At 41.7% G+C, this 26361-nt stretch overlaps 1 protein-coding gene and 1 long non-coding RNA gene across 2 annotated transcripts in view; both read left to right on the forward strand.

Annotated features, from left to right (window-relative positions):
- The window catches only part of SPRED1 (sprouty related EVH1 domain containing 1), an 87131-nt gene extending 68215 nt beyond the window's left edge, over positions 1-18916 (forward strand). The window contains exons 5-6 of the mRNA XM_081887171.1: positions 7899-8057; positions 13089-18916. Of these exons, the coding sequence (XP_081743297.1) occupies positions 7899-8057; positions 13089-13748 (819 nt within the window). The 3' untranslated portion in view covers positions 13749-18916. The remainder of the gene's footprint in view (positions 1-7898; positions 8058-13088) is intronic.
- LOC309356515 overlaps positions 1-26361 on the forward strand; it is a 325551-nt gene that overhangs the window by 272829 nt on the left and 26361 nt on the right. The window lies entirely within an intron of this gene.

Genomic DNA, 26361 nt, shown 5'->3' on the forward strand with positions numbered 1-26361 from the left:
TATTTTGCCTCAGGTGAGATTCCCCGCCCCCTACTTTTAGAGAAAACAATTGTCCAGGTTACAGATAAATTCTTGAGATTACAAAAATTGTTTTGTTGGTCACATTATTTTAAAACACCACGAAAATAGAGCATTTAAACTACTTGTGGCATACGTCTTTATTATTTTTGTAGGGAAGATCAAGCCAGTTAACTCACAAATAGTTTTGTGTTATTTGGAGTTCAAATAATATTAGCTAAAACAGAAAATACTCTGTAAAGAATCTTACAATTTTTATGTTGGTCACTGTGGAATTACCCAGCTGGTTTTATTTAATAATTTATATGTAATGTGTTTGGGAAGGGAAATAAGAGTCCTGACATTAGCAGACAATCCTAATTTGGGAGGCATTATTAATACAGAATAAGGATGAGGAAGTTCCACAGGAAGAACTGGGTGACCTCAAGAACTGCAGTAATGGAAATGGAATGAAACTGAGTTCTGCCAAGTAGAAGGCTGTGAACTTCGAGTGATAAGAGACGTTTTTGTTTTCGGCCAGGGGCTCAGCAACAGGGGAAAGAGCTTGGGATCTTGGTTGATCACAAAACGACTGTTTCATTGATGCCGTGTTGTTACAGTATTGCTAAGAAGATAGAATCAATGTTTGCATTGATTTTGGCAAGGAATTATTGCTACATCTGTAAAATGCTCTGAAGGGACCCCGTTTGGAATGCATTGCTTGAAAAAAATTAATTTAGATTGCAACAAATGCAAGGGGGGGGGGACAACCAGTAGGATTCTGGGAAATGCGGACCTATGTGGAGAGCACAGAGCAAGAGAATGTTGCTTTGGCTTAGCTTTTAGAAGGGTGAGTTCATGCTATGCAGAACTTAAGAGGAACATCGTCCAGTGGGGGAAATAAAAATTAATGGTTACCGATTGTCTGCTAATTTAGACTGGAGCTTTCTAATGGATGAAAATCTGATTCTAGTGCAAGATTCAGAAACTATCTCCCTGGAAAATTTGAGAGTAAAAATCAATGCTTTTTTCCAAGAATGCTGAGATTTCTGCAGAACATTTTACCATAAAAACCCCCAGACGTTCTGTAATTTGTTAAAAATATGTTAATGCCCAGGGCAAAGAAAATCCTATGTCTTGGATTCACTTCTAAATATTTAGCTTAACTGATTAGGAATTTCCAACCAAAAGTAGCAGGATTAATCAGGAACTCTTAATCTCTTTATCCGATAATAAAGTCAAGGCAGTTTGGCAATGTGTTTTGGGTTTTTTTTAACAAAAATTATGTTCTGTAACTGCAAATTTAAATTTCTGATTACTGTTTTTTCTAGTTCCAGTGTCTGAAGGATGTTCTGGGTTGGATGAGGGTAAACAAGCTTAATCAAGATAAAACAGATGTGCAGTGGGTGGTGGACACGTTAAAAGAAAAAAAAGGAGTGTATTGAAGCATTGGCTGGAAGGGGGAAATGTTTATTTGCCTATATGACATCAGGACTAAGAAAAGTGGCTGTCGTTAGCCCAAGGGGCCAAGGCAGGCCAATCTCAGAGGTCTGCCAGAACTAATTTAGGCCCGCAAGCTGGAGATTCTCCACCACTGGTTTAAAGCATTAAAGCTTTTCATCAGCACTTAGGATTGAGCCTAGATATGCACTGACAACCGTGTGCACTCATGAAGTTTCAGTGTGATCCAGGACTGCCAACTTGGCCCCAGAACCATGGGTGCGCAGGGCCATGGATTCCATGAAGCGTGCATGGCCCTGGCACCTAAATTTGTGGGTGCCTGGCCCCTTCATGGGGAATTCTGTGGGTGCTCAGGGCCCCAGGGATTTGGCACCTGTGGCGTGATCTGATAAGATCATTGGTCCTAGCCAACAGCTGGAAGGCCCTGCAAACCAGCTACACTTAGCCATCACAATAGCCTAGTCTGGAAGTCACTAGTGCATGAACAACTGTGGCAAGGTAGCTGGAGTACCAACTGAAATTAATAAAATGTGTCCCTGGACACCCAAATTTCCCAAGTTAGTGCAGAGTCCAGAGGCACATTCAGGCTTTCAGGCCACCTAAGCTAGTTTGAGTGCAGGCTGTCCTGAGATAACCATCTCCTAAACTGCTTAGGGCAACTTAGGAACAGGATCAGGCCAGCAGGTCAGATCCTGAACTTTCCAACCATGATGCCAGGGTGGACTTTGGCATGTTGTTTTTGTTCCATAGGCTTTGCTGGGGTAATTGTGGGGGAAAGATTTGTCCTGTGTGTACTTTGGCAAATGGTTTGTGTGTGTCTTTACCCATGAGTTGTTTAACATGTTTTTAGTTTATATTTTAAAATTGTTTTACTGGCTAAAGTTAGTCAGTGACATTTCATAAGGGTGTTCCCCACCCGCACATACACGCTCAGTATGAACCTTTCTTGAGAGAAAGTTAAATGGTGTTGAATGGAATGCTGGGTAGAATGAGAATGAGTGTTGGGCAGAGAGGGTCAGTTGAAAAATGACCATGTGAGATATGAAAGTACAGACCAGGCCTCAGCCTTGAAGTTTAAAGTTCAGGTAAGCATAGGTGTGACAGGAAACAGACAGAAGAAATAAGAAATGAGTAAAAATAGTTTTGAGGGGTATGAAGGGAAAGGGAAAAACAGCTGAAGTGCACAGCAGCAGGATTTCTGTCAGACAGTTTTTGAAGGCACAGGGGAGCCTTCAGCTCTTATTCTGTGTGGATGATATTGGTTGCCAATTAAGTACTTGTAACATAGAATGATAACTTCAGTCGCATAGACTCCATTTGTCTATTCAGTGAGCGGACAGATCTGGGAAGTCCACCACTTTGCCACCGGCAGCCAACCAGCATCAAGGTGGTGGTGATGCTGGAACTAACAAGATAGGATGCCATATCCATTTTGCCCGGAATAACATGTCTGCTAAGACTGTGGTTGCAATTTCCTGGCAGTTTGGAGCTTGAGTGAAAACTTCTGTTAATATGTTATTTTGTTAATTGAATTAATGTCAAAACACGTTGGCCAGCCTTCATAAAATGGCTGACCATTCTACTTCACTGCAATATCCTAGGTTTGGAGAACAGGAGTTTGTGCTCTCAGGGTATTTTTCTGTGTGCTAAAAAAGCGGAAGATGCTATATTCTGTGCTGTACATGCCACAAAGTACAGTACAGTACTAAAAAGCCACCTTTTTTGCTATAGTATAGTGGTAATGACTATTGCCCAGACTATCTGCTGCAGATTGCCAAAACCACTGAAGTTTTGCTCATAGGGTTGTTGTTTTTTACAAAAACTAATGGTTCATTTTGGTTTTTGAAAAAAGATTTCAAAGTTTATGACAGCTCACCTGGCAGCCATAGGCAGCAAGGAATTACATACACTACAGATAGGTGAATGGGCTCTGTAGGATTAATCTGCCCTTCCTCCACCAGCCCACTTGGTTTCTCTGCTCACTGCAGAGGAAAAGTCTTGCCTGTCTCCTTTTGTTTTTCTTTTGCAGGTTGGTAACTGTCTGGTTTGTGAACTCTTACAAGTGGTGTGAACTGGTCTACTGCTGTAGTTTCTGTAATTAAATTTGGAGGCTTCATAGAGCAGACTGTTGTCTGTAGAAATTTATGACACAATAACCTAGCTAGGTAAACTCAAAAGCTCTGCAAAAATCTGTTAGTCGCATCAAATTTTCTGTGCTGATTTGCAGTTATAAGTAGTCTAATCCCCCATGAAGCTGAAGTGAGTGCTCTTATCACTGCTGTTCAATTTAGGAGGCAAATTTTGCATGAAGATTAGTATGTCTGTGTTTGCAAGAAGATTGAATTGATCCACACCTGCCAGGAATCGAACTTTGCTTGCAGTACAAAAGGTTTTGAATTAACTTTATTGAGAGTAAACTGGGCACAAGTTTTTTTGCTTCTTCAAAAGATACTCTTGCTGTTTTGCTTTTGTAGTTTGCATTCATTTGGGATCCTAAAAGAAGTGTTGTGTCTGTAATTCAGCTATGCTTTTAGGATATGCTTTATATGGGAAATGTTCTGTCTTAAATGACCGGAAAATATTCTGCAGATTCTAGGCCCGCTGCTGAAGGTATTCAGGATGTAGGGCAGAAAATATGCAACTAATTGTAGGGAAACAGCTGTTGGCATTGAAAGTAATTGCTCTGTTCTGCAGAATCACTAAAGCAGAGGTTATTTTGAACTTGAGTCTTAATTCATAATTCAAATGGGATATGGGTGTTACTTTTAAAAATACAGTCTTATGAAAGGGCTAATAAGCACAAGGGTTAGAAAATATGCAGCCTTTTCTAAGAGGTAGGAGAGTATAGTCTCCTTTACTCTTTTGTCAGATCACTTGTTCAGGGATAGAGGATTGTTTTAACAAGGCTTACAGAAGAGCGCCGCGTTCTCTTACCCAACCTTCATCCTGGGAAAAGTGAGGAGAGGAGTTTTGAAGAAGAGAGGATCTCAGTCTGGTTTTCATTTTCTCTACAGCTGTCATCTGGCTTTGAGTTCTGCTGGGCTTCTACAGCTGGAGAGTCATTTTATTGCTTTTACCCAGCATCCTTTTGCTTGTGCACACAGAAATGTTTTAATAGTCTTGGAAAAAAGTCAGAGTATCTCTTAGCAACCATAGGACAGTAATTATTATACCAGCAGCTGGGAGCAAACCAGATTTCCGTTGTGCATTAAAAACTGGCGTAGGTTACTTCATAGATGATACTGGCTAGCCTATGCCAGTGCTGTGGTTGAAGGATATTGAATGTGGGCGGTGCGTAATTGCTTTGGCAGTAGAAAAGAAGTGGGGATTTGTGCATCTATGTGTTTTATGTGAGATAGAGACCATCAAACACTATATTTAATGTGGCACGTTTTTATACTGTAAAAATATTTTGCTGGTTTTATTTAGTCTTGTTTTCAATACAATAGTAGCCTGTGTTTGGGCCTCTTACTGTCAGAACCGTATTTCTTGATTTGATTTTATTTTGTTGCTGCTGCTGTTGTTTTAAGTTTTAATAACCATCCCGTGACAAAAACCTAGACTAATTGTTTCCCATCCAAAGAACTATTCTGAAATACTTCATCAAAATGGTTTGTTTGGAAACCAAAATCTTTTTTATTAGGGACTGCGTAGCTACTGGGAGTTATGACATTAAGGAATTGAGTGTAAAAGGATGGGTACTGAGAACATGACATAAACACTGATCTTTTGTATGAACTACAGAAAAGATGTCGAGCGTTTGTTGAAAATGATAATAACACATAAATAGCCCCCAACACCAAATAAGGGTGTAGTTTGCAGTTTCCCACTGCACTGATATCGCCTTCGCTTACTTGGTGTTGAGAATTAAAATGCCTCCACAGGAGGATCTGAAGTCCAGAGGCTGTTATAGCCCAACTTCATGTTGCAGTGCTGTGGCTTGCTTCAGCAGATCCTTGCTGGTTATACTGGATTGTTAGTGGTTGTGTGGTACACTGGACTCTAAGGTCTTTGGACCCCAAGAAGGCTTGGCGTTTGCTAATGCACACAGTGCTTGTCAGAAAAGCTTTCCACAGCACCATCTGGTGTAGCAAGAGTTGCAGAAGAAGCTATTTCATGAGAGTGTTTTTGTAAACTCTAAAGGAAGGCAAAATGACACAGTCTCATTTGGATTGATGAAATCTCAAACCTGTCTGCACATCACATTTCTTGTAAGCCTCATGGACGCTTGACCATGTTCCTCTGTTAATTGGAAGTAATTATTCTTTAAAAATGAACTCTTGGGTGAATATGAAGAAAATACTATATACCATTATGCACCCAGATTTCCATAAAACTGGGATCAAGTTTGACTATAAATTTGTTGGTCCATGCCTGAGACAACAAAGACAACAAAGAAATCTTCAGACCATGGTTTGGATATATTGGAAGTCATGCATACATTAGGTTGCCAAATTCTGTACCACTAACCATTGGGACTTGAGTGCTACAGGTAAACTTTGGTAGCAGATGCTCAGGCAGCTTGCATATATGCTTTGTATTCATATTTGGAATGTGTGCATCTTGCCATGGTATGTGAATTTCCCCATCAGACATTACACTAGAAGTATTAACAGCATATAGGGATTGGTTAAACGAGCCAATGTCATAAGCTGTGGTTTGAAGTGGGCTTGCCCAGCAGCTAACTAAAGTTTAACGAAACCTATTGTGACAGAAGTCCTTCTGGCCAATTGGTGAGAGGACAGTCTCTAAGGCTTATGAAGGCTCATCCATGTAGAGCTAAACCACAATGTAGTCTTTCATAAGAATGCAGTCAGGGTGTCTACTTTTGCTTCCTTCTTAAGTTTCCAAATTCTAAGTTTGAGGAGCCAATGAAATATGATAGATCTTAGAGCAATGATCTCTAAGGTGTTGGGCGTTTTAAAGCTTGGAAAGTTATTTTCCTCCCATCCACCCTTTTATGTCTATAGCAAGCATATTAACATGCTCTTCCACAACAATTGATTAGATTCTGCCCGACTTCACAATAGTCGGTTCAGCTCCTGATGAGCACTGTTTTCTACAATCTAGGAAGCTGTAAAAAGTGAGTTGCTCATTGTATCATCTTACAATTTACTACTTATTTACTACCTTCATCACTTAGGAATGACACTTCAAAGTGAATTGTGGAGAACATTGTCTTTTGTTGAGGTGGCTGAACATCTTTGTCTATTAAACACAGTGCCCATCTGCACAGTAACAGTATTATAACAAGTCTCATTTTGTTGAAGGTGTAGAAAGGTGTAAGCATGTAAAGTACATTTGTCAGAAACATGCTCACAAAATGAGCATCTTCCCAAGGAACAGATTTTGTGTAGTGTCTTGCATATTAAGGCAGTGGCGTAGCGTGGGGGGTGCAGGGGGGGCCGGGTGCACCGGGCGCAACATCTGGGGGGGCGCTCGCACTCGCAGCTCTCTGCCTCCACCTGGCTCACTCACTCTCTCTCACTGCAGTGCTGGCTGTGCGAATCCGAGCCGAGCCGTCGGGTCGCTGCCCACTGTGGGGGGGGGGGTGCCAGGCGTGCGGTACGGGTTAGGGGGCGCAAATTACTAGCCTTGCCTGGGGTGCTGACAACCCACGCTACGCCACTGTATTAAGGCAACCTGTGCCAATGTATTTTGGACTACAACTCCCATAAGTCGCAACCAGCTGTCTAAGACTGAAAGAGCTGCAGGTCGCCAAAGGCTACATCAAGGCACCGCCATCATGTACTCTGAAAACAGCAGGTGTGGCATATTCTGCCTGTTTGAAGTGTTAAATTCCATGGAAATCCTTGCCCTAATTATGGTCTTGCAAATAAGTGTTCAGGTGATCACAGTTTCCCACACCAATTTGGTGGCCTTCTATTACAGAAGTGAGAGTGAGTCACACACCCAACCCGGTTGGCTGCTCTATTTCAGGGATCTGCCGGAACCAGGGGCAATTGCTGTGGTTAGTTGGTGGTCAGGTGGTTGACAAATATCAAGTCTTCAGTGCCAATCACTGCTTGGAAAAGGAAATGGCATACAATCCTCTCTGTAGTGATATTTTCTAGATGTATAAATAACCAACTGGGAAATGGAGTTTGTGTGGTCCCATATCCATACCATGCAATCATGAAAATTGTAGGTCTGAAGGGCTGTTAGTGTTTTTCTTGTGCTGGGTGTGTTTGTGACTTGTACATTCAGTAAGCATTCCATAAGGGGGATACTAAAAGTATTTTTGACACTGCATAAATGCTACCTCCAGCATGTAATCTGTGGTATTTGTTTACAATAGAATTTTTGTAAATGTTTAGTATGCGACTTGTTTTGATTTTAATTGAAGTCATATGCATTGTCATCCATCTGAAATGCTGGGATGACTCAAGCACAACAATAACAACAGCAAAAAATGAAATATAATTTATTATCATTCCCAGGCTATTCCAGAAAGCATACCGAGTTTGCTAATGAAAGATCATCTTTTCCAACATGAACCTGGAGTGAGCAATGATTCTTACAAAAGCTTAAGTATAAGACCCTCAACCTTTGAAGATTTCAGCTCAAGAAGACCGTTTTTCCACAACCAATCCAACCAGGTAACAGCTCTGCAACTAGAAAAAAACAGCTGTCAGAAATTTGGCTTAGCTATTTTATTGTCTAGGCTAGACCTATAATGGGAGCCAAAGCTTTTCCACTATGTTAGAGACCCATGGCAAGCCTCAGGCTCACATAGTCCCTTCTCTCCCCTCTTTCATGCACCAGACTTAAAAGTGGAAGTGACTACAGGAAGAAGTTATAAACATCTGCTTCCACTTTAGAACAAGCTATAGTTCTTCGGGTTCCAGTGTCATGGGAAGTTAGTTGCAGCTTGTTTAAAAGTAGAAGATGTTTCTGATACCTCTGGCTGTATTCACACGTAGGGTTTATTGTGTTAGTTTAACTGACTACAAGGCTAGTGCTTCTTTCCTTTTTTCTAACTTCCCTTTCACACTACACAAGCCTGTTCCATCATATCTCAACCACTATACCACCATGTTGCGGTAAAGGCCATTCACACAGCAAGAACTAGCAACAAACATCAACAGATGTCAACATGCCACCACCATTCTGCTACTCTGTGCTGAAATACTAGCCTTGAAGCGGGCAAGGAATGCACTACATGCTGGTAGTCTGCCACACAGCTCGTCATGTGAGCAGCTGTGGCACGAACCTGTGAAAAAGGCAGGAAAATCACCACACAAAATCACGTGGTTTTCCGAGTTGGGGGGAGGGGGCTGTAAGAGGGTGGGGTTTTCAGCAATCAAATAACATGGAAATGAGTGCTAAACTTGACTATATCCTCAAACATATTTTCAGAAGTGGCTTTTATGTTGTGAGAAAGCTCAGTTATGATGTGCAAAGTAACTACCAGGGAAACATCAGGGAAAGGGAATAAACTGTGGTGTGAATGAAGCCTTTCTCTGCTGAAAGGGGTGGTGGTGTGTGCGGCTCATGCAGCTGGAAACCATGACTTCCCATTTCTTCTGAATTGAGCAAATATGTGCAGTCGCAGCAACTTCCACCTTGTGCCTCTCCCTTCCCATCTGCATACTTCCCACTTTTCCCTGTTGTATACAATTCCTTCTGTCACGTAGGAATTTTTACTCACCCAGCCTTTCTCATTGACATATACTTGCTCAGTCCCATTTATTCTGCCTTCCTTTCCACTGCCATACAGCTTCTCGAAAGATGCTAAAGTCCCTACCAGGCTATTTGCCCTCCTTCCCAGGCCTCCTGGCCACATACCGTATTTTTCGTCCCATAGGACGCACCTAGGTTTTTGGGGGGGAAATAAAGGGGGGAAATTCCTTTATTTCCCCCCCAAAACCAGGTCGGAGAACAGTGGGTTGGCGGCGCTGCGCCTCCCCGCTGTCCCCCGAGCTTGTGGGGCTGGCCAATGTCTGCCTGAAGCGTGGGGCGCTCTGCTTCAGCACGCCCCGCGCTCCGTGCAGCAGGCTGCTATCCGCAGCCTAGGGAGCCCTGCGGGAACTCCCACGGGCTCCCCAGGCTTGCTGATAAGCGCACCGACCCCTCTCGCTCTCCAAGCTTCAGCGAAAGCCTGTATTCGCCCCATAGGACGCACACAGATTTCCCCTTCATTTTTGGAGGGGAAAAAGTGCGTCCTATAGGGCGAAAAATACGGTAGTTTCCTTATTCCCCTTTACAGTTTCCATGTTGCCTCCAGGCAAGCAGCTCGGGCTGTGTCACAGTCCCACCCACTTCCTGCTCTGGACATTGATTTCTTCCTCTCCTCCACCCAAAGAATCCTTCACTTCACAAAGCTCATCTTCTGTTTTCCACCTGAGCAGTAGAAATTCTTATTTTAAAAAATTACAGCAGCCAGGGAAGACTCCCCAGCAAATAGTCCCATTTTTGTCAGTCAAGGGATATTTTATGAGGTCTCAAAAAATCCATTTGCCAGAGAAAAAGGCCCCCAGCGTCTCCCTTTCCCTCCAGGCTCATAGGAGGATAGAAAGAATATGCATATACCTAATTTCATTTGTCTGCTGGCTCTCCACAGTTCAAGCCATGCTCAAGGCAGCTTAAAGGTAATGGTAAAGGTACCCCTGCCCGTACGGGCCAGTCTTGACAGACTCTGGGGTTGTGCGCCCATCTCACTTAAGAGGCCAGGGGCCAGCGCTGTCCGGAGACACTTCCGGGTCACATGGCCAGTGTGACATCGCTGCTCTGGCGAGCCAGAGCTGCACACGGGAACGCCGTTTACCTTCCCACTGGTAAGCGGTCCCTATTTATCTACTTGCACCCGGAGGTGCTTTCGAACTGCTAGGTTGGCAGGCGCTGGGACCGAGCAGCGGGAGCGCACCCCGCAGCAGGGATTCGAACCGCCGACCTTTCGATCAGCAAGTCCTAGGCGCTGAGGCTTTAACCCACAGCGCCACCTGTGTCCCTTCAAGGCAGCTTACAAGATAACAAAAATACAATTTCCACATAAATCACAATATCTAAAATAAAGATAAAACAAAAAATCCCGCCCCCAACAAAAACTTCTGCTTTTGTAGCTGGAGTCAGCCAGGGCCCTGCCCTCTTGGGCCAGGTGGGAAAAGGCCTGCAAGGCGGGAGCGGGTCTTCCAAGACTCACAGCCAAGATGGTCTCATGTTGTGTTCAGCTCTGGAGCAAGCAGAAGCAGAACTGGCCACACACACTGCTTCTGCCCTCAGCAAAGCCCAGAACAATACAAGACCTCCTGGCCCAAATTCTCAAGAGGAGAGGAGAGGTCAATGATAGCCACAGACCACAGCTGGCTAGTAAGCAAAGTCAGGCCCTGGTTTTGTTGGTTTATTGTTATGATTTTAGGTGGAAAGAAGAAAAATGTCTGCTGGCATTTAAATTCATGAATTGTTTTTTTTTTATTGTCAAGCCTCTAAAATCCTTTGTGGTGAAAATAGAGCACTCCATGATAAATTTAATATTATACTTTTCTAACCTTGTAGTTGATCTTATGCCTCTTCTACCCACGATTCTGTATTGTGGCACCCAGGTACCCTGGAGTACCTCAGATATAGGCATACGATTTTCTCTCACCTGAGTATACATGGGTTAGAGAAATTTCTCATGTGCAGGTGCGCAAAGATCACATATGTTTACTTTGTAAGATTTATATATGTGAATGCTACTACTTGCAGCTCTTCAAATGTACTCCAGCATTACAGTGTACACCACCACCCAAGGGTTTTTTTGGGGGGGTTGCCTACACCATTGTACTGTACACCCATGTAGAAAAAATGTTTTGTGCAAAGTAGCTTTTGCCTGACTTCAGCCTGATCTCTCCTTTTCCTGACTTTGTTTCCCCCCCCCCCCCAAGGTTGCAGAGTTAAAGCCCAGAACAATCTATTACTGAAGCTTAGGCTTGCATTACTCTGTTTTATTTTAGAGTGATCTGCTACTTAGATTTCAAAGATTTCCCTATTTAGCTTGCTCTAGTTGTTTAGACAGTTTTAACCATTGGCAAGGGTGACCGATTACAATTTTTATTACTTTGAGCCAAGCCATTTTGAATCTCAAATATTCCAGCAGAAGTTTGCTCTGCCCTATAATGGAGTGTCTTGTTTTTGCCCTTGGCAGGGATGGGAAAGGATTGTTTGCTTTTTAATCTTTGCTCATAAACTAAAACTTTATAGCAAACTTATTTTCATTAATAGTGAAAGATGTTTCTGTCATCGCTGGCCGATCCTTTAGAAGGTTATGGAAAAGTTATTTCTGTCTTGGTTTTGTGGATTTCCATTGGTGCCAGCAAAGTGAGCAACTTCTTTGGTACTGGCTACAAGTTCTCACCACAAGTGTTAATGTGTTTGTTAAGCAAGTACTTCAGTAATCAAGGACTGCTTCTTCAAAAAGCATTTTGAAATAATTCAGGCATGAGTTGCAAAGTGGCTTTTATTTCTACACCTGTAAGAAATCCTCCACCCTTTGCAATATGATTTAAAATTAACCACTTTTTGCAGGCAGCCTGAAATCCTGGTCACACCTACCCAGAGTAAGTCCTATTAAACTCAATGGGGTTTACTTCTGAGTAGATATGCACAGAATTGCACTTGGGGGCTAGTTCCAAGAATTTCAGAAGCATGGATCACCTGAGTTCCTAATTCTCGACTTCTTTGTCATTTGGAGACTTTTTTGAGTCTCACCCATGTTTGAAAATGGTCTGCTTCACAATTATCTCAGAGTGTTGTGTTGCATTCGCAAATCCTACTTCATATTGTTAAAGCAGAATTGTGAGTTGAATAATTTCTGCTTTTGAAATTCCTGCTCTTTACTAGACACTACCTTTTCTGAGACCCATCCTTTTTGTCCAAATCAACCCAAAAGGTGGCAGTGGAGGAAATAAAGGCAGATTAACTGCCTACCCAGTGCCCTGCCAGCAAGACACTTGTGTGTGTGTGTGTGTGTGTGTGTGTGTGTGTGTGTGTGTGTGTTTTTTTCTCTCTTCATCCTGTTCCAGTTTTGAATTCCCTTCTGATACTGGCAGTACTTCTTCAACTTGTTATCATGCAATTTTATTACTTGTCAACTCTTTCCCTCCCACCCCCAATTTGCACTCACCCTCTTTTCTTCAGGGTTTTTGTTTTTCATTTGCTTCATCTCCTCATTTATTTCATGTCTTAGGTGACCTACGATGGGCATTTAAGGGAGGGATGTTCAGGACTGTGAATACCTTTGTATAGCATTTAATTGTTAAGGTGCCTAATAAGCATTAAATAGGAATAGATTTCATGAAGCTGCAATCCTGTGATTCCAAGGAGGGTGACCCATGAATTGTAGGAATCATTGTACTGAACAGGAAGAGGAAAATGCACCCACCACCACTTTCTTCTTACCAATGCAAGCCCGGATGGGAAATGGCAGTTCATCCATTTTGGGTTCTGACCCTCAATAACATCCCCCCACACACACACCATTTGGATTACTCTGCCTATCATCTTTGTCAGGAACTCTTCAATTCAGTTTACGGAAAACAAGGCTGAAACCTCCTGACAATAAAGTTCTCTGGTACTTAAATCATCAGCTTGTGCTGAGAGATTCTGTCACACTTGTGTGTAATACAAAGTGTCTTTTGCTTCCCTTTCAGATACCCCTGAAGCCAGTCAGGAATGTCAGTTTTCAGGACGACGAAGAAATTGTTCGAATAAACCCTCGTGACATTTTAATACGCCGCTATGCAGACTATAGGCACCCAGACATGTGGAAAAATGACTTGGATAGGGATGAAGGGGACGCCTCGCTGCAGTGTCCCAAGGCAGATAGTAAAAAACCAGACTATCTGTACCCTTCCGGGGACGGAACTAAGTTGAATTCGCTAAAAGATTCCAAGTGTTCTGTGGTACTGAAAACGCAGCCTTCCTCCTTCAAATTGAAAAAGTCGAAAAGGAGGAAAGAGGACGGGGAGCGCTCTCGCTGCATATACTGCCAGGAAAGGTTTAATCACGAAGAGAATGGCCGGGGCAAATGCCAGGACGCTCCCGATCCCATCAAGAGATGCATCTACCAAGTTAGCTGCATGCTTTGTGCTGAGAGCATGCTCTACCATTGTATGTCAGACTCGGAGGGGGATTTCTCTGATCCCTGCTCTTGTGACACTAGCGACGACAAGTTCTGCTTGCGATGGCTCGCCCTTGTCACGTTGTCTTTCATTGCGCCGTGTATGTGCTGCTACCTCCCCTTAAGAGCGTGCCACCATTGTGGTGAGGTCTGTGGATGCTGCGGAGGGAAGCATAAAGCGGCTGGATGAACCAGTCCGGTACCAAGTTTGGGCTAACAACGTCTTTAATTTTCAGGAAGTATCTAACTCGTGGAAGCATTTGGCAAGCAGAAGGGGGAAACCTGTCGTGTATGAGAGGTCAATTCTGAAAGAAGCATCAGAACTTGTTGCATTGTGGGAATGCTGGCCACGCCAAATGATCTGCTTTTAAGTGCATGGTGCAAGTTGTGTCGGGAGTTCTTGCGAAAGGAAAGCCTTTTCTTAACGATTGGTGGTTGAAAGAAGTATAAACTGCAGTCCGTACTATAAGGGATCAACTTCAGCAATTTGTACATATTGAGGTTAGGTGATGGGGGCTGTTGAAAGAATCTATTTAGCAGAAAATTTAACTAAACCTGCAGTAGCGAGAGCTGATTTAAAACTAAGGAAAGTTTAAAACTTGGCGACTGCAAGAAACTAAATTGATTTTAAATGCAACTAAATTGCTTATAAATAGTTTTTTGGAAACAACTTTATGTACAAATAACAAATGTTTATATTTAACAAAATATATGGTACGAATTATTAAACTTTCCTTCCCCTTTCCAGTTGCAACACAGTTATGGACCACATTTCCAGTCACATTCCATGGTAGTATTTCTCAATATTTAACTAGTTAACTTAGTAGCATTTCTATTCAAAATGGACAAATCAATATTTTCAGTCTTGTTTCCCTTCAGCTACATTTTTGTATTGAGTTCTCTCTGTACATTCTGATAATCTGAAAGCCTTTAAAATATTAATTATTGTAGTCTTGAATGACCAATGTTTTGTTAAGCACAGGTGTAATTGTCTAATGCTCTTATAAGAACATAACATTTATTTTTATATATAAATTACTCTGTATTCAGCGAAATGGCAAAGGAGTTTTTTTCCTTTCTCAACCAGCAAATTTTCTTCTAGGGTTTCCTTGATTTCAAATGTTTGGGGAAAGAAAATTACAACAAGATAATTGTCATAATATATATATATATTTATCATGCAATTCAACTTGGTACCAATTATTACTTCAAACTAGCAAAGGAACAAAAAAGCATCCATTATTCTAATCTTATTTGGCCTATCAGAAATTTACAATACTCCATATATCAAACTATAACCCAGGTAGGGAAAAGCAAATGAATTTCTTGTGAATGGAAGTGGGTTTTATTTTGTCTTTGTTGTAGCATATTAATAATGAATGTTTAACTTAACATTTGGCTATGTGTTCTAAATACCAATTTGGGGAAATTTCTAAATGTCATCCATCATATAACATAGCTGAGTATACAGGTTTTTAATTAATAAAACTCTCTAAAGCAGTGAAGCAGTCATTCATTCAAATTCGTTAATGGGTGGAGGGGAAAAACCATGTGTTTAATATGCTCTTATGATTAAAATTATAATTGCACACTACCTTTTCTTTTATTTCTATGCATTTTTCCCCCCAGTGAAATGTTTTGGTTTATTTTCTTCCGAAGACCATGTTCAATCACAGGGATCTTTCCTTCCCCTCCTCTTCTCAGAGCCCAGGTATCAAACTGAACAACTGTATATAACACTATCTGTAAAATACTTTTTTAAAGAAAACATTTATATTTATATGACAGCTTGAACTGACAACGTTATGTACATAGATCATCTTGAAGTATTATTTCACATTGAAAAGAAGACAAATATATTGATAACTATAGAAGTTAAGAGCTCCTTTCTAGTTTTGTACTTTAAAAAAAAGCCTGTATGGATAACCGAAGTCAGCAAACACGACACTGTAGCAGCAATCTCTTTAAATCCTTTCCTTTTATATATTTGAGAGCTGCTGCTCCAGAAGACTTTCATGCTTCACATATTGAGCTAAACTTGGTTGCCTAGATAGACTGTTAACCTTTTTTCCGAATAAACAAACAAAAACGAGACAGAGATTCGTAACCTGCATTTCACTGTTGACATAGGACCTGCATCTTGTGATATAGCATTTACTAAAACATTATGCTTTTAATTAAAAATGGAGCATGGTATCAACAACCCAAGAAAAGAACTTGCTGGCTGTACAGAAAAGTCCTTTGGAACTTTGTGTGTATGTGTGCGTATGTGCGTACTTTGGGAAGAGACAAATCTAACCATTTTCTATGAGCACTCATCGACATAGTGCAACTCTTGGTTCTTGTAGTAGTGAAACCTTATATGCTTTAAAAAAAATTGCTGAATATGTGCGTTAATATTTTCAGTATATATTTAACCACTTTGCTGCTAAACATTTACTATCCTTTACTCTTGAAGAAATATTATTCCTATTTTGTTTTTTTTAAAAAAAATACAAATTAATATGGATACTGGTATATAGGTTGTGTTATTTGCAACTGATCTAATTTGAAGTAATTGCATCGGTTCAGTATCTGGTTTCATGGATTGTGTGATGTCGGCCACATTTGTATGTTTAGGCTTTTGCTTTAACAGGGGAATTTCTTAACTAACTGTGGCCAACTCACATATGAAGTTGCCTTATAGGGAGTCAGATCCATCTCTGTGCTCAAATTAGTGGTCATTTTTCAAGATCTCAGGCAGACCTGCTGCTCAGCTCTGCTAACTGAGGTGCTTTTTTAACTGGGGATGCCAGTGATTAAACGAAGAAATGATGTATGGCTCTATCTTCCTGGAACAAACCATTGAATCGTCACTTCTCAATCCACTAATTCTAATTCACAGAATCTGCCATGGAGTTGTTTTGTTGAATCTCATGGATTTCAGTGCACTTAAATGTTTTTGTCCTTAAATCGGATTGTGGCCCCTTTGTGCATTTTATCTTTTCACCCTGAAGGTTTACTGTAAAGCATGTAAATTCAGGTGCCTTTTAAGGTGTAATGTAATGAGGGACTTTTCTCCAAGCCTATATCAACTCATGTGCAGTAATTGCTGAAGGATGTTCAGGTTTCAGCCTCCTAAAAGGTGCTACCTGAAAGGAGTGTTCTGTCTGAGGTGAAAGCAGCTAGCTATAACATTAGGGTACCACCTACTGGACAACCATGATTTAGGAAACATAAGTTTATTCATGCAGCCTATACACACACACACACACACATTTTATCTGATAGTTGTTTAAGACATAAATGCCAAAATAGGGGATGGAAAGAGATCCTTGCAATTTCAGCAATTGCAATTGTTTTAGACACAATTGAATTAATAAACATGTCCCATTGAAAGTCCAGTAGTGTAAAACAAGACATTCTTACTATCAGGCTTTGTGGAAATGCAAATGTTCCAGACCAAAATAAAACAATAGCTGGAAGTTTCTGGTTCCTCCCCACCCCACCCCCCATCCTGTTAATTGCCATTGTTGGTCTTATTCCAGAAGAGCCATTCTTGAAAGTTTAGAAGATTATATCCCACCTTGCAAAACAGTGAGCCTTTAACTTTTCTATATTATTTTGTTGTAAAAAAAAAAAAAAATCCCCACAAAAGCCTACGTTTCTGTTTCGTATAGAAATCTCTGGGCCAGTAGTTCTCAAACTTAGGGCCTTGAACTTGAATGAAAACAGTCATGAGTTGTACCACATGTGTCCTGCTATCCACCTGCTTGTTATGCAAAAATTCACTTACCTAGACACAGTTATGCACAGCTGAGTCAGATATTTGAATAGCTGGAGTTTGCCCACTTCCTTACATGTTTGTGCTGTTCTGGTCTACGGCAGCCATTTTTGGGAAGAAACCATGCAGGGAGAGTGCAGACAGATCAGTTTTTCATTTGTCTCTATTTCATAGCTGTCAACTTTTCCCTTTTCTTGCGAGGAATCCTAATTGGAATAAGGGAATTTCCCTTTAAAAAGGGGAAACATTGACAGCTATGCTCTATTTTGCTGGTTGGCTGCAGCCATTTTGGGCAGAGGGGAGAGAGATTACGGATTAGAAATGTTCCCATAGGAAATGGAAATCGCCAGCTCACTGTGTGAGTGCTTGCCTAACAATTTCCTGGGAATGCATTGTGTTCAGTAAGTGTGAAGTGTGTGTATTTTTCCCACCAGCCAACACCTGGGGCACTTGAATGTTCTGGGCCCCTAAGCCGTTGCACATTAAAGTTGTTTGGAGGTAGTTTCACCTTTACCATCACCTTCTCATCCCAACAGAATTTTGAATTTGCATGATTTTTTGAGAAATCTTGTTCTGTTCCTCCTTCAGAACCAATGTTAAGATTTGTGCCCTAGTGTATACAGATCCTTGCATAAAGCAGCTTCATTACCTGCAATCTCGCCTGTGGAAGAGACTTATTCTTGCTGGGTCAGAAGGTCTCAGAGGATGCAGTTACTTTAAAAGTGGTGCCCAAGTTCAAAGCAAATTTAGATCTAGAGCACAGACTTCTGTATTGACCAAACCACACTTTCAAACAGCAATTTCAGATATTTTTGCATGCTGGAATGCAACATTCCCATTTTTCTTCTATAATCTTTCTGTGAGTAATCCTGTATGTGTGTACAAGGAAGAAAAACCTCGAGAACTTCCCCTGTAAATAATACACAATGTTTGTGTTGGTCTTTCAATCTCCAGAGAACATAGAACACTGTATATATGGAGTCTACAGTGGTCCACACACTCTTGAGGGAGAAGAATAAAGGAGATGGTTTAGTATTCCAATTAGTACTATTAAAGTTGGCAGCCTGGTGGTTAAAACTTGCATATGCTTTTTGGTGCACTGATGAAGTAGCATTTAAATGGCATCTCCCTGCCCCCCCCCCCAGCATCTTAATTGCAATAGCTGTGGTTAGCTTTGAAAATTAAAACAAAACCTAGTGGGGAAAACTTTGTATTGGGAGCTGCAGCATAATCTGTACATAGGGTTTTTTCCTCCCTCTTGTTTGTGAATATTTTGCTTAGTGCAATTTGCTTTCCACCCTATTGACCTCAAAAAAGTGCCTCACTTGTATATTATTTCCATTAAAATATTAATTGCTATCTCTTTCTACTAAATGATGTAGGTTTAAGTTTTAATTCCATGCCATAGATGTATTTCTTTCTATGTATAAGAATATAGCTGGTTACCTTGAGGACATAATGTAAATACACATACGAGTTTTAACTGTTTTGTTATCATACCCTTTGTAAGTTGCCATACTGGATAATATCATAAAACAGATTTAAGTTTCAATGTTTTCCTGCAATTACCTGATTAAAACTATCATGAAATTAAAGGGAGATATGTCATGTGTTTTTGTATTTCACTTTTGGGATGGCTCAGAGCAGGGAAAGAGGAAAATATTGGTGCAGAAGAGTACCTTTCAGAATTGTGTAGCATTAAGATGGATTCAGCAACATGGGCCTACTGCTTTGCATAAAATAATAAAATTGTAGAAGTGACCCTGAGGGCAATCTAGTCCAACCCCCTGCAATGCAAAAATCTCAGCTAAAGCATCCCTGACAGATGTCCATCCAACCTCTGCTTAAAAACCAAGGAAAGAGAATCTACCACGTTCCAAGGGAATCTGTCCCACTGTTGAAGAGTTATTACAGTTAAAAAGTTCTTCCTGGTGTTTAGTCAGAATCTCCTTGCTTGTGACTTGAGGCCATTCAGGTCCTACCCGCCACAGGAGAAAACAAGCTTGCTGCATCTTCCATGAGACAGCCCTTTCGATATTTGAAGATGGCTATCATATCCAATCTTGGTCTCCTCTTTTCAAGGCCAAACATACCCAGTTCCCTCAACCCCTCCTCATAAGTCTTGGTTTTCAGAACCTTTATCATCTTGGTCGCCCACCTCTGCATACATTACACCTTTCTAAAGTGAGCTGTGGTGTGTTTTTTGGCATACATACACAAAGCAGTGGTGTTCTTGGCAGCTTCCTTTTTTTCTTTTTACATTCTATCCTTGTGTACAGATAGGTAAAGGTAAAGGGGCCCCTGACCATTAGGTCCAGTCGTGACCGACTGGGGTTGCAGCGTTCATCTCGCTTTATTGGCCGAGGGAGCCGGAGTACAGCTTCTGGGTCATGTGGCCAGCATGAATAAGCCGCTTCTGGCGAACCAGAGCAGCAAACGGAAACGCAGTTTACCTTCCCGCTGGAGCAGTACCTATTTATCTACTTGCACTGTGTGCTTTTGAGCTGCTAGGTTGGCAGGAGCAGGGACCGAGCACCAGGGGCTCACCCCGTCATGGGGATTCGAACCACCGACCTGATCAGCAAGTCCTAGGCTCTGTGGTTTAAAATACACCAATGAAAATTGTTGAGAATAGCCCAGGCTTTCAAGTAAGTAATTGGGTTTTTTGGTCAAATATCCAAAAGAACCACCAACCTTTCCCCAGTTTGCCACCTTAGTGTATTTTGCTATGGAAAAGGAGCAAGTCGGATGCACATGTGCCCCCCTCAAGCGATGCAAGGCCTGTTTCATACGTATCTGGATCAGGTGGGGAGAGGACTGTTGTGTTCAGGTCCTCCTTGCAGGCTTGCCATTGGTGGGCCATTGTGAGAGCAGGATGATGTACTAGATCAGTGGTTCTCAACCTGTGGGTCCCCAGATGTTTTTGGACTACAACTCCCATCATCCCTGACCACTGGTCATGCTGGCTAGGAATGATGGGAGTTGTAGTCCAACAACATCTGGGGACCTACAGGTTGAGAAACACTGTACTAGATGCACCTCTGGTCTGATCCAGCATGGCATTTCTTATGTTCTTACATTCACCAGATACCAAATGTAAAACAAAAACTGACCCTCTGTGCGATACTGATCTTTACTCATATTTTAGTGGGGTTGGGCAGCATTGTTTTCTGGGTAGCTGCAGATCCTATATTCCTGCATCCCTTACCTTCCCTCAAGTTATTGTGCTACATTTTGGAGTCATGGGGCACTGAGGATTTGCATAGAATCCATGCCCTGGAGCCTTGATCTAACTACCATAGTTCCATTGCCCTCACAGGACTCCTAATTATTATTATTATTATTATTATTATTATTATTATTATTATTATTATTTATACCCCGCCCATCTGGCTGGGTTTCCCCAGCCACTCTGGGCGGCTTCCAACAAAATATTAAAATACAGTAGTCTATTAAACATGAAAAGCTTCCCTAAACAGGGCTGCCTTCAGGTGTCTTCTAAAAGTTTGGTAGTTGTTTTTCTCTTCTAAATAGGGACAAACAGTGGGTGACTTTCTGTAATGACCTCTCTGTGGACTTCCAGAGACATCTGGCCATGGCAAGAAGCAGGCTTCCTTGATATGATCCAGAAGTGCCATTATTATTTGGAGGTTCTGGCCATAGCTGTCAAGTGTCCCTTATTTGAAGGGACAGTCCCTTATTCCAGTGCTATGTCCCACTGCTGTCCCTTATTGATGGATGTCCCTTAAATGATGTCCCTTAAATTTTAAAGGAAGCAGCTCCTCTCCCTCCCTCCCTGCCGGCCAGGGAGGAGGGAGGCTCCAACTGTGTTGCTTGGCTGTGTTGCTCACCCAATAAGAAGTCTAAGAACGACTGGGAGGTGGAGCTTGCATGCCTTGTGTGTGGCTAGTTAATGCAAGCTGAGGAGTTTTTTGAATGCTGGATGCCATTTTGTTGCATGTGCTGCTGCAAACTTTGCAGTGCAAAGCTAGGCCGGGGAGCCATCTTAAGTTGAGGCTGCATAGGCCTTGTGGTGCATGTGATTCAGATTCTATTCAGTTGAACCTCTGGTTACAAAGTTGGTTGGACAGTGTTCTCGAAGCTACCAGCATGAGTTTGACCAGACTGCAGGAGGACAGGAAGACTGGAGTGCCTGGAACAGGTGAGGCTGCAGGTCCCTTATTTTCAAATCTGTAAGTTGACAGCTATGGTTCTGGCTGCCCCATACACTGCTCCAAAAGGTGCACACAGAGAGGGGTATTGTCGCAAGGGATGTGCAAGATTACATTTGTTCTTGAATTTGCTTGAGATGTTTCACTGAGTTTTATTGTTTTTGTGTTTTGACCCCTTTTAAATGCTTGCTTTAATTTTAATTTTATTTTATTTGACTCTCTTGTGTTTCCTGCCCATTTAGAGGACAGGAGACAGAAAAGCCATAAATAAGGTTAGTGTTTCTGGGGAAGGTGACTTTAGGGAAACAATTCCCATGGTCTCCATTTGGTACATTAGAAGTAGTTAGCTGTCCTTCCCCTATTACTTCCCCAAGAGTTACACAACCACTTAAGTTACATCCACGTTCTCTAGCCTGAGCACTGAATATTATAAACATATTCAAATATTTATGGCTAGCAACATTAAGTTGCACAGACTTTAAAACCAGATCATATTGCAGTACCACTGTAAATCACATCTTCAGCAACCCCATTGTTCAGTCGACAGAATTCCCAAATGCCTATATACAGTAACATTTGATCCCTGGGAAACAGGAACTGAGGTTCTGATGCATCAGGTACAATTTTCCAGCTCAAAGCCACGAGGAACTGTTAAAACCATTTTTATTCTTAAGAGGCACAAAGTTATTTATTTTTAATTGTACTTAAAAGAGGAACAAGATGTGGAGGGGCAGTGGTAGAAGTTCTTTGGGGGTATGAGTCGAGGGGTAAAAATAGAAAAGGGCAGGAGGAGGAATATGAGAAGCCAAGAGATACCGGTACTGCCTTACCATCGTCTAGGGTGTGGGTGTGGGTGTGGGTGTGTGTTAACTAAGCAAATCTTAGTAAACCGGCCCATGCTTTGTCAGCAAAGCCTGCCAGATTTCCGTCTTTCTGTTAATATTTAAGTGCAGGAAGGAATGTACTAGCAGATAGATTTAACTTTTCAGAAGTTATATCCCATTTCAGAAGAACACCAGGAATTAATTTAGGATAATCAATAATTATATTGATCAAAAGTCACTGGTTACATTCACTTTTCACCTAAAAGGGAATTAAAATCACAAGTAAAACTAGACCTTAATAAGCTACTGTGGTGAAATCAAGATCTTGCTTTTACGATTTCCACGGATCCAGGGGGGAAAGGAAGAAAATAAACAGAAACGGACTTTACTGCAAAATGTTATGTGTTAGCTTTCCAAAGAGGCAATGGCAGAAGTACAGTTTTGGTTTGAAATTTACTATCATTTATTCCCTATCCATAGCTGTCAACTTACAGATTTGAAAATAAGGGACCAGCAGCCTTGAAAATAAGGGACCAGCAGCCTTGAAAATAAGGGACCAGCAGCCAAAATAAGGGACCTGCAGCCTCACCTGTTCCAGGCACTCCAGTCTTCCTGTCCTCCTGCAGTCTGGTCAAACACATGCTGGTAGCTTTGAGAACACTGTCCAACCAACTTTGTAACCAGAGGTTCAACTGAATAGAATCTGAATCACATGCACCACAAGGCCTATGCAGCCTCAACTTAAGATGGCTCCCCAGCCTGGCTTTGCACTGCAAAGTTTGCAGCAGCACGTGCAACAAAATGGCATCCAGCATTCAAAAAACCCCTCAGCTTGCATTAACTAGCCACACACAAGGCATGCAAGCTCCACCCCCAAGTCGTTCTTAGACTTCTTATTGGGTGAGCAACACAGCCAAGCAACACAGTTGGAGCATCCCTCCTCCCTGGCCAGCAGGGAGGGAGGGATAGGAGCTGCTTCCTTTGAAATTTAAGGGACATCCATCAATAAGGGACAGCAGCGGAACATGGCACTGGAATAAGGGGCTGTCCCTTCAAATAAGGGACACTTGACAGCTATGTTCCCTATCTCATTTGGCCATGCCTTCTGTCTGGGTTTAAAACTTCACTCAGTCACTGACCTGTCCTCTAGATCAAATGCAATAAGCCTATTAAGTCACCTGCACTTCCTGCTAGGAGACATTGTGTAGTCTCAATAAGAAAAGAACATCCAAAAGAGTAATCCAGACATGGCTGATGGAATCACAGTATCAGTTTATTTAAGTTTGCTATTCTTTACATTTTCATTTTGCCTTGGCAATGTCAACATACTTGAGAGGGTTGTTGCAAAAAAAATACCAAAAAGCACTCTGAACCATGAATGTAGTTTGAAAGTTTAAAATTACTTTAGTAACTTATTATCGAGAAGTATTTCTAGCTACATCAGCAAAGCTGCAGCACTGCAGCCAGTTTCCTGGCCTACATTGCCCAGAATGCTGTGCTTGAAGGACTACCAACCCTTCCTTTGAGTGGGGAAAGGCAAGGCTGGCCAGCCCTGCTGCACTATTAGCAGCCACAAATCAATTGATAGAGTGTGGGTGGGATGCAGGAGCAAACAGGGCAGAGAGGATGCAGCCTTGCTTTGGCAACACAGTCCCCTGCTCTGACTGCTTACTTTCTGACGTTTAAGATAAAGCTGAGAGCAGAAAAATGTGAGATTCAATGTAATTTTGGACAGAAGTACACATTTGCCTATTTCCCCTTCCTGGTTCCCATATAAGACTGCCCCTGATAAAATGCAGCTAAATTTCCCTAAAACCATTTCAAAGGTTGTATTGACAGAGGAAGCGCATGCTCCCGATGTTTTAATTTTGTCCTGAAAGTTTCGGGTTCATATTCATTCTCACGAATGGCCTGATTTGACAGGCAGCCTTTGCAAAGAAAATTAACACAAGCTTCCCTGTCTCCTGATCATCTTGCCGGAAAGAATACAGCAAGGATTGTGAAAGTGCATGCTTAATGGCTGTGGAATTAATGGGTTTGAGTTCTGTGTTGACAACCAAATGCAAGCTCCTTGAATTCATGCTTTAAAACGTATTTAAAGCATTCATTTGCTGAGCTTTGAAAACACACTAGGTATGGGTGCCCTTTTCTCTCTTTGTTGAATGCTTTTTGTTTTTAAAGGGAGGGGGATCTGTCCTCTCTTGTGTACTTTGAGATCAATTAACTGCATTAGCCCCGAGGACACTGGGAAATGTGAGTGCAAGATATGACACTCTACTTCCTGGGCCAGGAGAGGAGTTGGCTGGCCTAAGGCTGTGTGGTGGAATAGAGCTTGCCTATTAGTCATTTGCTATGCTAAGTCCAGCGTTCTCTTTCCATAATCATCACACAGCCATGTCTTCATCAGTTATTCCAAGAGTTGAACCAGATGAGTTGTTTTCTCTTCTTCTACACTCCACAGGACTGGCTTCACATTTTCCTTTCCTTTTTTGCTTCATCATCATCATCATCATCATCATCATTATTATTATTATTATTAAGAATACCCCATCCATCTGGCTCACCCATCTGGTTCCCCCCCCCCAAAAAAACCCCTTAAAATAGGTAGACTGCTTAAAATAGGTAGACTGCTACCTATTTCAGAGAATCAGATGACATAAATTGTTTGGAGAATCAGATGACATAAACTGATTAGAATTATAAACCAAGTTTTTAAAAACTCACTGTTCTATGTGAACCCTATGTGAACAAGGTAATGGACTCGCATGAAAGCTTCACTGATAGCTTGGTGGGCACTTTGAAAGATAAGAACCACTTCCCCACTTGCTGTTATTCCTCCAGCAACTAGTATACTGCTACTGAATCGTAAGCTTCTTTTTAAGTATTGTGGTAAAAAACAATAAAGCCTGCCATAAACCAAGTGAAATAATTAGTTTGCCCAGTTCAGTGCTCTGTATGTGGGCATTGCTGGGCAGTTTCTCTCCAGGGTTCCAGACAGGAGTCTCCCAGCCAAGCCTGGAGCTGACAGGGATTGAATCTGGAACCTTCCGCATACAAGGAAGCTATAGTTCTTCCTTGATAGCTAGGCTTGGCTTCCATTAATTTGTCTAGTATTCTTTAAAAGCAATCTAAGGTAGTGGCATGAGCAAATTTTTATTCTGAAAGTGTGGTCCAGGGGGGAAAGCTTGAGAACCACTGTTTTTAGAGTGAATCAGCATTCATTAATAATTTTATTAAAAACAAACGTACACCGTCAGCTGAACAACTGGCCAGATGTGACCCATAACTTCTAACTAAACAGTCTAAGCAGTTTATGGTTTACTGGGAAGAACAAAATGAGTAATAAGCTGGGCTCGCCCTACTATAAGATAATTCACAAAAGTAGTACACATTGCCACATTTCAGGGGAAATGCAGGCCCCTGTGACTGTGGAAGCCACAGCTTCAGTGCTGTAGAAATAGCTATTGGCGGTGGGGACCTGACACCAAACCCATTTTGATTGAAACCATTATTGATTTATTTTTTGTTTATTTACAGTAGTTACTGATTTGACTTTAAAAGAGAAACCCACAGAAATTCAATAGCATTTCTCAATCTCTAGTTGCAAACAGACTTGTCTTTGCATTCTTTGCTGTGACATATTTGCCAGATTGTGGGGGCAGAGTTGGGGCCTTTTCCTTTCAGTTGTTAGGCATGCCCGGAAGCCCATCTTCATATTTCCAAATTCCGACTCCACTTACTCAGGAGCGAGCATCCAACATATTTTCAGAGGAACTGTCATATTTATCTGTCTAAAATATGTATCTCTCAGACAACCAATTTCCAAAGGGGTGAATGTGTTAGTCTGTTGCTGTAAATACAAAAACAGAAAAATCTCGTGGCACCTTAAAGGCTCAACACATTTATTGTGACATTGACTTTCATGGGCCGGAGTTCACTTCATCAGTTGCATCTTGGCAACGCTGAGTAAATTAATATCCGTAGTGGGATAGGAATCTATTGGCTTAGATTCAGAGATGCCTGGAGTGAGTGGAAAAGCACTTC

Source organism: Podarcis melisellensis, assembly GCF_964234715.1.
Source record: "Podarcis melisellensis genome assembly, chromosome: 1".
NCBI lineage: Eukaryota > Metazoa > Chordata > Lepidosauria > Squamata > Lacertidae > Podarcis > Podarcis melisellensis.